The 14294-nt window shown below is 47.3% G+C and overlaps 1 protein-coding gene across 2 annotated transcripts; it reads right to left on the bottom strand.

Moving 5' to 3' along the window:
- Window positions 1–7475: 7475 nt before the first annotated feature.
- fam20b (FAM20B glycosaminoglycan xylosylkinase) lies at window positions 7476–14070 on the bottom strand. 2 transcript variants are annotated; one of them, XM_062450829.1, is made up of 10 exons: window positions 13915–14070; window positions 13347–13391; window positions 12254–12565; window positions 11524–11771; window positions 11332–11418; window positions 10990–11099; window positions 10519–10690; window positions 9970–10161; window positions 9540–9599; window positions 7476–8827 (listed from the first exon to the last, which is right to left on the bottom strand). In XM_062450829.1, the coding sequence occupies exons 3-10, from the start codon at window positions 12380–12382 to the stop codon at window positions 8596–8598; spliced, it is 1230 nt and encodes a 409-aa protein (XP_062306813.1). In that variant the 5' UTR covers window positions 12383–12565; window positions 13347–13391; window positions 13915–14070; the 3' UTR covers window positions 7476–8595. The 2 variants fall into 2 exon arrangements, with proteins under 2 accessions (XP_062306813.1, XP_062306812.1); XM_062450828.1 differs by lacking the exon at window positions 13347–13391.
- Between the last annotated feature and the right edge of the window lie 224 nt (window positions 14071–14294).

The raw sequence follows: 14294 nt of genomic DNA, 5'->3' as shown, positions 1-14294 counted from the left end.
GGGCGGTGGTCTGTATTGAAGGTGAGGAAGACTCGCAAGCCTTCAAACATATCTAATTCGGCGGCAAATATGATTTCCTGAAAGCAACTCACTTTGCGCGTTTGGATCAATTCTGTGTTCCCTGACCTCCATTTCTTTTCGAGGTAAACAACTTCTGACTCGTAGCTTTTGGCATCCTCGAGGATCACCTGGCCATGGAGGATGAACTTGCCGTCTTTAGGGGCTGTGAAGATGTTGTACTGTTTTTTAGCGATGGGCTCTGGAAAACAACCGTAGGGTTAGCCTCTGAGTCAGATGTCATTGTCATGTATAAATCCAGTATTTCTTACAAAACCAACATATTTGACAGCAAGCTATCTGCATCCCGAGGAAGGCCCGGGGATCAAAATGTTGCTCTTCTTTGCTAAAAATACAAGTTCAATGCAAGTCGGTGCTTTGCGATCTTGTTCTGTGTGTGTGTTGTGCACATGCAAAACAGTCACCTTGTAAATTGAAGGTCTGCTTGAATTTCTCGGGAGCGTTTTCTGGTTTGACATCCTAGACGCAGACAGAGAAAGTGCACAACATGATGGTGAGCATTTGGCAGAAATCAATTATCTGATCAATTATGTCGCACATGTTAACATTACACTACGTCAAAGACGTCTATCCAACAGTCATTACATCAAGCACAATCATACACGCACATGCACAGAGAAACACACAAACTCACAGCTGTTACCCCTTTGGTTCCCAGAGTCAACAAGACACACAATCCCACTGAGAGAGCGATGATGATCAGCCCCATCAGTGCCGTCACGGCAACCGTACACCTGTTCCAGGAGCTGGGAGTAGTATGTGAAGGGCAGCCCTGAGGTATTAACACCTGAAAAGTCATCTCTCTGTTCAGCTGTGCGTCCATGACGTTGTGTCTGAGCAGCGAATGGGGAATCCTCTGACTATTACTGTTTTTATAGACCATCACATCCCACTCACTGATAAGAATAGCATCACCGTAAACCTTTTTCCCACCCACGTACTACAACCATCAGAGCAACATGCTCGTTCAGGAGTTCCCTCCAACCCTGTTTTGTTACCCAGTTGGCCACTCCCAGACTGTCGGGATGACTCCTCCTTCTCTGTCCTACTGTTGCAGTATGTCCTAGACTGATACACACCTCCTTTGGCAGACAGAGTGATCGTCTAGCCCCTACAAGTCAGGTGGCTGAGTGGTAAGGGAAGCGGGCTAGTAATCTGAAGGTTGCCAGTTCGATTCACGGCAGTGCCAAATGACCTTGTGTCCTTGGGCAAGGCACTTCACCCTACTTGCCTCGGGAGAGGGTGTGTGTGGGAACCACATTCCCTTTGAAAGAGGAACTGAAATCCTCCCATCATCCTCTCCTCCCACTTTTCTCCTGACAAAAGAAGTTGCATCACAAGCACTGAGGGAATTCCCTTTGCTCTATTTTCGCTGTTAAAGTTGCAACGTTGATACTGCAAGTTCCATACACACAAACCAATACCCGCGTGGGGATGCCAGTTTTTACGGGCTGTGGTTTATCTCTCCTTCTTCACGGAGACCCTCCATCTAAGCATTGTAACACAATAAGAAACTTAGCAGGGAATCCCTACTATGGGAAGAGTCTTGCAACAAAACTGACCCCAAAAAGTCCGAAGTTGGATGGAGAACAAACTTGCTTTTAAAAAAGAGATCTGGATGGACACACGCGCATTCACAGATGCAGCATTGGGTGTGCCCCTCTTCATCATACACTGTCACTGTGATTTAAATAGTGACAAGGTCGAAATGTACATTTGAATGTAATGTGATGGTAGTGCTGATGCGTGAGTCTCAGACTCTCCTGCATGAACCATTTTTACCCAATTTAACACACTACCCTCTTGCATATACTGTCACTGTGATTTAACACACTACCCTCTTGCATATACTGTCACTGTGATTTAAATAGTCAGACGAAATCAACCCACTCCCTTCTTGCAGTGTCATTAAACTAATTCAGTCCCATTGCAGTCTGACTAAATAAACTCATTCAGTAATGCAGCAATGAATTGCCAGTGTCAGAAAGCCTGTTTACAATATGTACAGCACAGTGTGTGCAGGTGGGAGTTCATAAGACCAGTTGCAACGATACCGTGATCATGCAGAACGCTTTTGTAGTTAGTTTACTTTCTCTTCGATGTTCTTTAGACTGATGACGAAACCAAGAGTGTGTGTCTTATGATAACAGTTTATGAGGAGGAACTGATACTGCTGCACAAGACAGAGAGAGAGAGAGAGAGAGAGAGAGAGAGATAGAGAGAGATAGAAAGGTGGAAGTCAGGGGGGAGATTTGAGAGACAGAGAGAGAGAAAGGTGGAGGTCAGGGGAGAGATAGGAGAGACAGGAGAGACAGAGAGAGACAGAGAGAAAGACAGAGAGAGATAGGCGTAAAGAGGGACTCAGACTGCTCTGTTTTCACACTACCATAGTTTAATAGTAAAAATCGGATATACAAATACAAAAATAAACATGTTTGTTAAATAACAGACCTAAGACACTTTCTGCTGCCAGTTCCACACCACACACTACTATCCAGGGTGCATGTTGGATATTTTGGGTGTGGAATGTCTCCATTCAGAAGGGTTGGAGAGAGAGAGGGAAACAAATATGTATATTTTTTATACTCTATTTCAGTCCTCAATCAACACTTCGTAAACAAGATAAAATAACAAAGAAATCAGCGCAAAGAGGCATTCGATCAAATCTTACAGACACTTGCACAAACAATCCTACAATCCAACACTTCAATATGACCCGAACAAAATCATAAAGAGTTTGCATTCTTCATACATTCATTGATTCATAAAGGTTTTCTTCATTCTAGAACTACATTCCTTTTTGACCAGTGGACTCTGGGTAAACTGTGTCTTAACATCGTAAGAAATGTAACGCTGTCACCAACACAGCTGTGAAATTTGTGCAGTACAATCAATGGCTTCAAGTAAGTCAGTTCCACGCACTTATACACGTGCGCAGACACACACGTACACACAATTTGCAAAAACTTACAGTACCTATCAAATAGGCCACAGAATGTTTTTGTTTGTGGTGGGAGTGGGGGGGGGGGGGGTACTGGGGTTTTCCTGATTAGTCAGCACAAGAGACTGATCAGCTGAAGACAGAATTAAGAGGCCTGCCATCAGCTTCCAGCCCACAGAGAGCAGAGGATTCCCCTTTCTCTGCTTGACTGAGGCCCTGGTGGTGGTGAAGGATCCTGTGGCCGGAAAACATTCATAGGTGAACCAGGACGTTAATGGTGTCACTTCACTGGCAGACTGGAACATGTGTGTGTGGGTGTGTCTTTCTTTCAGTGCTGGTCTTTCAGTGTTTCAAGTTTTTATCGTCAGGTGCACAGAACAACACAAGTTCAGACTGGACGCCTGAAACTCTTGGGACAAGACAACGCAAGCAACCTAGCATAACATAACATATAAGTACTAAGAACATAGATTACATCTATGATAAGCTAAAATAGAATAGAAATAAAATAATAATAAACCTCCTAAATATACAAAATAGTATGCAATATACAATACAATATACTAGACCTCTAGTGCTGGTCTAAGTCACTTCCTGGCCTACTATGTACAGTATGTTGAAGAGAGCCTGGGCCCAGAGTGTCCCTCTAGGGCCCTCATACCCTGGGCCCTCAGAACATACACTGACCCAGCAGGTATTGAAGCCCCAAAGTCAGCTTCACCTGGAGGTTGGTCAAATTTAAATACACAGTGGCGACCTCTCGCTTGTGGAGATAGATTATCTGTTGCTGCCTGACACAAGTCTCCCTGGTGAGGACCAGGGGGAAGGAGATCTTGGGCTGGTTGTTCACACGCAGTGTCAGTGTTCCGTCCACCCGGCTGTCCACCTGGCTGTCCCACTGGTCCAGGAGACTCACACACACCTCCACGTGGAGGATGTGGGGCCCGTTACAGCCCACCAAAATCTGTGTCTTGTCCTCGCTCAAGGTAATCAGGTTGCCCGTGTAGGTCTGGAATTCCACCTTCTCGTCGTTGTCCACTACTGGAGGAAAGGCGGAGGAGAGAGGGGGAAAGAGAGGGGAGAGAGAGAGAGGGGGAGAGAGAGGGAGAGAGAGGGGGAAAGAAAGGGGGACAGAGGGGGGGGGGGAGAGGGGGAGAGAGAGGGAGAGAGAGAGGGGGAAAGAGGGAGAGAGAGAGGGGGAGAGAGAGGGGCGAACACGTGCTTGAGAACGACAGCCTTCTCTTACTGAGCGTTGCTGTTTGGTTCGGTGCAGTGTGCTGTATCACTCACACACACAACCACTAACCTGAGATCGGATGGAACTGTATGTAGATGTCCTTGCTGTAAGACCCTTCTGGCTCCTGGAAGAATTATAAAAATAAATATAATAAAATGTCATTTTGTTTTCATATGTGTAACTGTGGTCAACCTAGGTTCAATCCAGTTCTGCTTTAATGATTCTCATGACTCAGCAGACTATTTATCTACAGAATGTTTCAAGGACAGCGGGGGAAAGCATACGTTAGTGGTTTAAGGTTGCTCATTAATTGACCTTTGAGCGTATTCCCCATGTCGACCGACCATATTATTGGTGGAGAGAGCCGCGAAGGGGAAGTCTATGTGATGGAGGGGACTCATAATACCGCAGCTAGCAGGAACAGGACAACCACAACAACGCCCACATTAGAGGTCAGACGTAGTCTACTGCACACACACAAGTGTAATGACCTGCGATTCTCGACCCGCACGTGGTGTCTACAAGTCACTGTGCTGTGCTCTGATAGAATGTGTACTTGAGCGAGAGCCTCGAAAGTGTAAACATGCGGGTGGGCCAGCCTCGGCAGGTTCATGACTCCTACGCTCTAGAATAAATGGTGTGAATAGTTTCACCATTACAAATACGTCCCCTCTCTTCGTAAAGACCATGCCTTGAGAGAACACCAGATACGCTGGCCTCAGACAAGTTTGGCCTAACTGATTGTTGGTGGGCAACGTAGAGCAGGGAAAGTCTCTGATGAGGTGTTGTATCAGGAACACAAAACCACAGACGCCCACGGAATGACGATAAACACATACGGCTTTGTCATTCGCTCACTTTTGTAAAAGTTTATAAATGGATAAAATATTCTAAGACTTGATATATCCCATTCAACTCAATGGTAAGCCGACCAGACTATCTGTCTTTAAATATATTTGATCTGTTAAGAGAAAATAATAGTTTTGTTTATGAATAGCCACCAACCACACAGCTTGCATCTTAAACCTAACGTGGATATTGGTTGTAGTTGAAGGTTGGTGGTTTGTGACCTTGTGAGCAAAATCCAAGTGTGGTTATAAAACTGTGGTCATATAAAACCATAAAACCCTATAAAATACCTTGAAAGCCTCACCTAACAGACAAACCTTGTCGCTGTCAATATTTTGTAAATAAAAAGTAAAGTTAGACTTACCCGTTGCTGAACTAGGTAATATACGTAGAAAACTGCAGCAAAACACACAGCCACAACTGCGCTCTGAACAGTAATGGCCAAGGCAATTCTCCAGCCGCATCGACGCGTCCTGGCCTCCAAATCAGCCTCCCCATCCATTGCGCTCAACAGAATGTGTTTTTTAGTGCAAGCCTCGGATGCTTTTAAAAGCGAGTGGGCACGGAGGGACTGGAGTGACTGGAAAAAAACTCCCCCATGATATACAAACTTACTTACTGCGCGAGCGAGCGAGAGAAAGAGAATGTGTGTGTGAGAGTGTGTATTATGCGCGCAATGAGTAAATAATGGACCTCAATTGACTCAGACGAGTTGAGTTGTCCAACTGTCCGGCGAAGTTCCATCTCTTTCAGGCACGTTTGTAATTTAATTTAGCCTGCATTCCATTTTGTGATAATAATAATAATTATATTAGAATAATAATTATTATATTATAATAATTATACAAATAATAGCGCTCAACATTGACTAGTCAACATGCCTGGACAAGTTCTGTTTTAGGCTTTTTTCCCCACCTTTTCTCTTTCTCTTTAACCGCAGATATAGAAGCCACAAGTTTCGGCCGCAGCACACACACTCGTTATGATTATACACAAAAAATGAAATATGTACCATCAACTGAATAAACTAACTTGAACAAGTTTGTTTGTGCGTACATTCGACGATGTGTCATTTTAAATATGAAACTATTTTCCTTTGTTTTGTCATTTGTCTAAATGACAAAGGATTGAGAGATGAGAGTGAGAGATAGATCAACTTGTGTACTGAAAAAGTTGAACTATTATTGAAACCATCTTTCATCATCCAAGGTGAATTCCATTGCGTGCCCTTTAGATAGCCTAAATTGAGAGAGACACAGACGGGGAGAGAAGATAGGCTATCTTAGATAGGTCATTGGGCCAGTGATGTGAGAGGAAAGTCCAACTTCGGGACATGAGAGCAGAGTGATATGCGACCACATCAATAAATGTATCCCACAATTTCAGTTGAGATTCCATTCGAATACTCTTAGTCTCCCTTTAGCAGAGACGGGAACAACGGAAAGTCGACAGTGTAGCCTATAGACCAGGGATCACGAACCTTTTTGAAACTGAGAGCTACTTCATGGGGTTGATACAATCTTCTGAAATAACCAATTTGTTCAGTTTACCTTAAGTTATATATTATTATTAATGATTAATCCTTCACTAGACAAGGTTTTACCAATTGAAGAACGGCTACATAAAGCTCCAAAAAACTATTATTCGCTCAAGTCAGCCAAAAAATGTCATGGCTGATTTGAGCGAAGTTAATCATAATTTAGGCCTATACATTAATAACATGACTAACATGAGCGCTGCGCGCGCTCGCATTAAGTGTGGAAGTCCCGAACTAACATCACATCAAACCCAGAATGTGCGTGTGTAACGGTGTGAATCCGTGAAACTCACTCCTCAGGTATGTAAGAGGCCACCCGCGTCAAAGAAAAGATAGCTTTTCTTTGGCGTAGTTAGTAGTGGTCGCGCTTGGCAAGTCGGAGGCCTAAGGCAGGTCCAGATGCTGCTTGTTTGCCCTGGCTTCCACCCAACCCCCCCACCCCCTTTGCATGTCATAAGTTCTGTAATGTTGTACAATGTATGTGCCCATGTGCTGAGGTGTTTTTTCCTGTTCCCACACTGTACTCCTGTAGGAGCAGTCTAGGGGTTGACTTTTTCACGGCAAATAAAAACCCATTCTGATTCTGAAGATGGTCCTCCGCCTTCAGCGCTGAGAGAGACGTAAGCCTGGTGTTGTGTTGTCATTTATTGTCAGAGGTCTGGTTTTCTCTCCCAATCTGCATATTGATAATACTTATTAAAATCCAGAACTCAACTGAACTTAGTCACTCCGTTTATGAAGAGATGGACAAAAAACTTTCTTTATCAGTACCCTATGTGGAAAGTCAAGACACAGCCCACTGGTTTAACACTGAGGCTCTTTATGGCACCTGCTTTACATGTTGCTTGTCTAAAGGGTTAATGGGCAGATATAAAACACAGAGGCCAGTTTAGTGGCGCTTTTAAACAGGCCATGTTTTATTGTTAAAGTTACCAATACCAGTGCACCTGCAACTGTTTCCCCAGTCCTGCACCATCAGTAGCATACTTACTTATTGTTTGGTACCTCTCACACACACACTCATTCCTTCACACACACACACACGCAAGCGTACACACACACACGTACAACACTAAATTAGGGTTCCTTAATATTATAATTCTCATATTTATCAGTAATGCTATTTAAGTTAGTTCTGTATGTACACACCGGCCCACGGGTTTCTCTCCATGACAGTGGACCGTTACAATCCAAACATCTTAACTCACAAGGGCACTGAAATGAAAATCTGCATTCAGGATCTGCATTGACTAAACAGCAACGTCATGTGATCGAACTCAAGTCCACCGTGGTAGCGAGAAATCGCTCCAGATCCTTTAATGTCCATCTGCAACTCCCCCTGGCAAAATCTGCCAGTCTTGCGTGTACATCATTACCCCCCCCCCCACCCCCACACACACAGAAAGACAGACACAGTAGTCCTCAATCTCTCACACTATGTCCAGTCAGTGGGGAGGAAAAGGTGGTGGTGGTGTGGGGGGGGGGGGGTAGTGGTCATATTCTCACCCCTACTGTCCTGAGTGTTCCCACATCCAGTCCTAAATTGTTGTATTTTTGTATTTCCTCCTCGCGAGGAAGTGGAACGGTTTTGTCAGAGATTCTGTCAGAATGAAACCCGTCTTCTGAAGGTCACCTTTCTTCTCACTTCCTGAAACAGGATTTGACAGAGGAGGAGGACCAGGTAAAGGAAAGGTCACCTCCATGAGTCTGGGGTTAGGCAGCTAGGAAAATACTGTAAGAAGCTACAGTAACACAATGGTCCTCATCCAACTCATGTCCAACCACACCGGTGTCTGACTAAGCTCACAGAATGTCGTGACATCCTCTGCTTCCCCCAATACCCTCCCTGCCTCCAGTAAATGAGGCGTTTATGGTCCACTGGAACCTCTCCTGCTTCTCGTCATCCCTCTTTCCCTCAGGGCCGTGGGGGTCTGGAGGGAGAGGCGGGTGGGCCTAGGGGTGGGGCAGGTTCATGCGGTCCTCTATGAGGGTGTTGTCTTGACCCTGCGTCTCCATGCACTGCTTGACGGTTGCTACGATGCCCGCCAGGCGCCGGTCCAGCGCGGCGAGGTGCAGCTCGGCCAGGACGGGGTTGATGGGGTCGAAGCTGAGGGCCAGGCGCATGGCTGCGCTCAGGGCCCCGCCCCTCAGCAGGTTCAGCCTGTTCCACGTAGACACGCGCACCCTGAAGGGAGGGGGGGGGGGTTTGAGAGAGAGAGGGGGACAGAGCGAGAGAGAGAAAAGGGAGAGAGGGTTTGAGAGAGTGTGGGGGGGTGGAGGTTGTGAGTGTGAGAAAGAGAGGGAGAGCGAGTGTGTGTGAGAGAAAGAGTGTGAGAGAGGGAGAGGGTGAGAGAGAAAAGAGAGAGGGTTTGAGAGAGTGTGGGGGGAGGTTTTGAGTGTGAGAGAGGGAGCGAGTGTGTGAGAGAGAAAGGGTGAGAGAGGGAGAGTGGGTGAGAGGAGAGGGTGAGACAGGGGGAGTTGGTGAGGGAGGAAGAGAGAGACAACAAGAGAGATCACTTGGGTTACAGGATAGTGATGTTTTAACAGAAGTGTGAAGCCCAGGATCAGAATATAAGAGCACACAAGCACATCATATGCGCCCATTTAAAATCACATTAATATTTATCCCACGCGCTCAGTTGAGAAATGTAATGACTTTTGTCTCCCTCTACAGGACAAGAACAGAACAGCAGAGAAAACAGCATCTCGTTGGATCCCATGACTGTAGAAAAGAGAGGATTCTGGTGACAGTTTTACATAGATCGTGTTTCATTGTTTAAGTTCACCGTATCACCATCACAGTATTCTCTCTTTGTCTCAAACACTTGAACAACAATTTCAGTTAAGATTTTGTGCGGGTGTGTGTGTGTGGGGCGTGTGTGAATCTCTGTACTCACATGCAGCACTGGTAAAGTGGGGCGATGATGCTCCGTTCATCCAGGGCTGCGTTGCCAAAACTTCCAAAAAAGAAACACATCACAGAGACTGGAGTTAAGGCTTGCTACTGTTCAGAGACTGGAGTTAAGGCCTGCTACTGTTCCCAGAGACTGGAGTTAAGGCCTGCTACTGTTCCCAGAGACTGGAGTTAAGGCCTGCTACTGTGATACACACTGTTCACAGAGGCCGTCAGAAAATATTAGCCACACTTGGCTGGTACGTGACCCTGCAGACTACTGAACACACTTTCTGGGACGGCACTCCAGTTCTAGGACACGCAGGGAGGACAGGGGGACAGGGAGATGTTCCGGGACGGGGAAATGAGGTTAGATGCTTCAAAAACAAGGAGTTTGCACTTAAAATGAGTGTTTTTGTGCGTGGAATTTGTACCTTTTAGCATTGTCAAGGAGGATGAGCATGCTGGCTCCCCCGTCGTCCTGGAAACTCTCGTAGTGATGGCGGTCTGCGTTACCGATGAGGTAATCAAAGATGGCCGTGTCGATGACGTCCAGCAGCCTGGGTCCGGCGTCGTAAGGGGGCATCTTCTTTACGGCCTCACAGTAACTCTCGTCGTACTCCCACCTACAGTACACACACACACACACACGCAAGCACACACACACGCAAGCACACACACCGGACTTAGTCACTTCTACACACACCGTATGGGCATTCACAACAAAACACTGAATGAGAGTTTAAAAACACCCTCATCAGAAACACCCACCTGGCCAAAACACTGAATGACAGTTTAAAAACACCATGATCAGAAACACCCACCTGGCCAAAACACTGAATGACAGTTTAAAAACACCATGATCAGAAACACCCACCTGGCCAAAACACTGAATGACAGTTTAAAAACACCATGATCAGAAACACCCACCTTGCCAAAACACTGAATGACAGTTTAAAAACACCCTCATCAGAAACACCCACCTGGCCAGTTTGCCCTCTCGGTAGGTTCGTCCCCAGGGGTGCCTGTGTTTCTGCAGAGGCCAAACATCCGGGAGCCAGAGCGTCAACGAGCCCTCCATCATCTCCCCCTCCGCACAGGCCGGCTCGCTCTCTCTGCAGTAGTAACACTTCCCATAGAAGCAGGTGTTATTACCTGGTGGGGGGGGGGGGGAGGAGGATATTAGACACACCCAGGAGTCTTTGGACCTCCCCCACCAGCCCCACATTGTACCAGTGTTTCTTCTGGGCTTTTACGGCTAAATACTAAATACACAACCTTTGTGTGTACACTGCAAAGGAGTCTTCCACCCACGGCAAACAGAGAAGGGCATGGTTTCTTCGTGTTCATAAGGGGTGTGTGCATGAGAGAGAGAGGTAAATGGGGAGAGAGAGAGGGAGAGAGAGACATAGATAGAGAGGGAGAGAGAGAGATGTATTTAGAGAGAGACTCACCCTGCATTAGGAAGGTGCTCAACAGCTGGTCTGTAGCCACGGGCTTGAACTCAGAGCGGAGGTTGACGTATCTCCCCACCACCAGGGGCGCCCTCCTGAACCCTAGGATCCTGCAGGAGGGAGGAGAGGCAGGGGGGTCAGAGGGAGAGGCACAGGAGGAGAGGGGGAGGAGGAGAGGCAGGGGGGTCAGAGGGAGAGGCACAGGAGGAGAGGCAGGACGAGAGGCAGGACGAGAGGCAGGACGAGAGGCAGGACGAGAGGCAGGACGAGAGGCAGGAAGAGAGGCAGGAGGAGGAGGAGGGGCAGGAGGAGAGGCAGGAGGAGAGAGTGGTCCAGTCCTACCTGTCCAGATGAAAGGCAGCCACCTCCGCATTGTGTCTGTCGTAGCCTGCGTACGGCTCCCCCTCCACCACATGGTCTCTGTTGTACCTGAGGAAAGACAACACACTCTTACTAATCAAGTCTGTGTGTGTACAAGTGTGGGAAAAGGGACAAAGTGCCCGGTTACATCCCGCTCCTCCTCCTCCAGCCCACCTCTTGGGCTTGAAGACCACCTTCTGGCCCCCGTCCAGCACGAGCAGGGCTTTGAGCTGGGTGCCCTTGTACCCCACGTCGGCGCGCTCCACCCGGGCGGTGCTGAGGGCGGTCAGGACGGCCGCCAGCTCGGGGGTCTCCTCCGGGTACACCTCCCTGGGCCCCACCCACTGGCCCGCCACCTCCCACGGAGACTGCAGGGTGTTTGTGAGCCGAGCGCCCCTGGACAGGGAGAGGCCTGCCTCCATCTGGGGGCACACGCACACGCTTTCATGCTCCACACAGGGGCGCTCACATAGGGGGCGTGAAGGGAAAGCAGGTTATGCGACATTACCGGGTGAGTTAGCTCTCCAGCTGACACACAATGTTGCAGCAACTTACTGGCAATGTTGCTACAACGCTGGGTGTCAGCTGGGGAGTTAACTTAGCAGGTTATGCGACATACTCGGGGTTTCTGGAATACCCCCGTAGGCAAATCAAGTCAATTTATTTGTGAAGCACATTTGAAAACAACTAATGATGAACAAAGTGCTGTACAAAGTTGTGCACCAATCAAATAAGACACGCAACAACAGTTAAAACATAAAGACACGACACAACACAGTTGAGCACGAGGGACCCTGAACTGACTCGAACGCCATAGAATAAAAACATGTTTTAAAACTTAAAACGCCTCTGTGTCGGGAGCTGGCATAGCCTACGCTTGCCCACGACCCAGACACCCACCCACCTTGCGGAAGGCTCGGAGATCCCTCCGGCTTGCCACAGAGCCCTCCCCTCCATCCAGCAGAAATATCTTGACCAATCCCAGCAGGAGAACGATGGCACACAAAACCAGCATGCGCTGTTTTAGCTTCATCGCCACGGAAACCGCTCCCGGACCCCTGACGCCGACCCTGTGCGTGTGCCTCTGAGGACCCTCCTCAGTCTTGGAGCATGGCCCTGCCTCCCCCCCCGCCTTCACCCCGGCCGACACACACTTCAGGGGAAAGTCCTGCCGACGCAGGTATGGGGGCTGGTGGTATGGGCTCTAGTACACCACCTGGAGAGAGACAGGGGAGAGAGAGATGGGTGAGTGAGAGAGAGGGGTGGAGGAGAGCGAGAGAAGGGTGAGGGGAGAGAGAGGGGTGGAGGAGAGCGAGAGAAGGGTGAGTGAGAGAGAGAATTGGAGGAGAGCGAGAGAAGGGTGAGGGAGAGAGAGAAGGGTGAGGGAGAGAGAGGGGTGGAGGAGAGCGAGAGAAGGGTGAGGGAGAGAGAGAAGGGTGAGGGAGAGAGAGAAGGGTGAGGGAGAGAGAGGGGTGGAGGAGAGCGAGAGAAGGGTGAGGGAGAGAGGGGTGGAGGAGAGCGAGAGAAGGGTGAGGGAGAGAGAGAAGGGTGAGGGAGAGAGAGAAGGGTGAGGGAGAGAGAGGGGTGGAGGAGAGCGAGAGAAGGGTATACAAACAGAAAGGTGTAATGGTTATGTAAAGTGCAGTGCGTGAGGGAGAAGTGAATGAAGGATGACAGCAGAGATGTCAAAAAAAGATGTCAATAGTTATAAAAATTGATGTGTTGTTGCTATGGCTATGCATAGGCTTTGACCCAAATTGTATTCACGGGGTGTGATTTCTCAGGCTACACGTTCGATGAATGCCAACAAAATCTTGTTTTTATACTAACGTTCAAAACCGTAATAACATCAGACTCACCTTTTGCTTTCAGATCATGTATCTAAATAAATATAATGTATGCTACCTAAACGTGTTAACAATAAAAAGTCCCCTTTTCTTGTTATTATATGAATATTCAAATGTACCTAGCAAGCAGAATAGACTACCTGTACTTACTCGGTTGCAATACCGGTCAATCCAGTGGTTCGCCACGCAAGCAAGCTGCGTACAATACAATCAGTCTTTCATTGGCGTCAACAAATGTCCCCCTCAAGTAACACACGTAAAAAGCTGAAGTATCAAGTTGCTTTTACACAGGAAGATGTCCAGCTACCTGCAGCAAAGGCCTGCAGAATTACTAGCGTTATGTGATATTTGTCAAAAACACACACTGAGCACCTTTCTGTTTTAACTGCAGCTAGCTTTTCTCGTCAGCTCTAGCTTGTTGTGCAACCCGCGACAGCTAACCATGATCGACAGCCATCACCATTCAAGCGCAAGGCTAGCTAGTTTAGTAGCTCGCAAGCTAGTAGCTAAATTTATCTTGGCTTAATAAGCTAGCTAGGAAGCAAAGTAGCAAGCTACATTCACAGATATCTGACAAGCTAACGTTCGCTACGCTAGCTACAGTAGCCGTGCTAACACAATGCATATAACCTAACCAGCGTATGTAGGCTACAATGTCTGAAAGATTGAGCTGGCTAAGTAGTAATATTACGTTACCTTTTAAAAAATATATAATTACCTATTTGCTTGCAGGGGCTCACACGACGACCAAGACCCTGTGGTGTAGGTTATCTTGAGAAAATTAAGTTAGCTAACGTATGCTTTAGTAGGCTGTCAATACTGTCGTTCCCCCCAGTGAATCCATCCCTCCAATGCCCGGTGCGGCGACGTACAGTTCCTCCATGTGTTGACGTTGTGGACGTACAGATGTTGATTTACCTCACAACTTGAACTTCCGTAAATCAAATATTTAAATATCAGAATATTTTTTTTACTCCGTGATGCTCTGTGCTTGACAGATTTGGAATAAACTAAATTCCTCAAATGTCAAACTATTTGAATTATTTTCAAATTAACGACAAATGTCCATTACATTTATAAGTTATGATCAGTGCAAAT

This window comes from Osmerus eperlanus, chromosome 24, assembly GCF_963692335.1.
Source record: "Osmerus eperlanus chromosome 24, fOsmEpe2.1, whole genome shotgun sequence".
In the NCBI taxonomy this organism is placed as follows: Eukaryota; Metazoa; Chordata; class Actinopteri; order Osmeriformes; family Osmeridae; genus Osmerus; species Osmerus eperlanus.
Note: the sequence above shows the minus strand (reverse complement) of the source record. Positions and strands in the feature narration are given on the sequence as shown.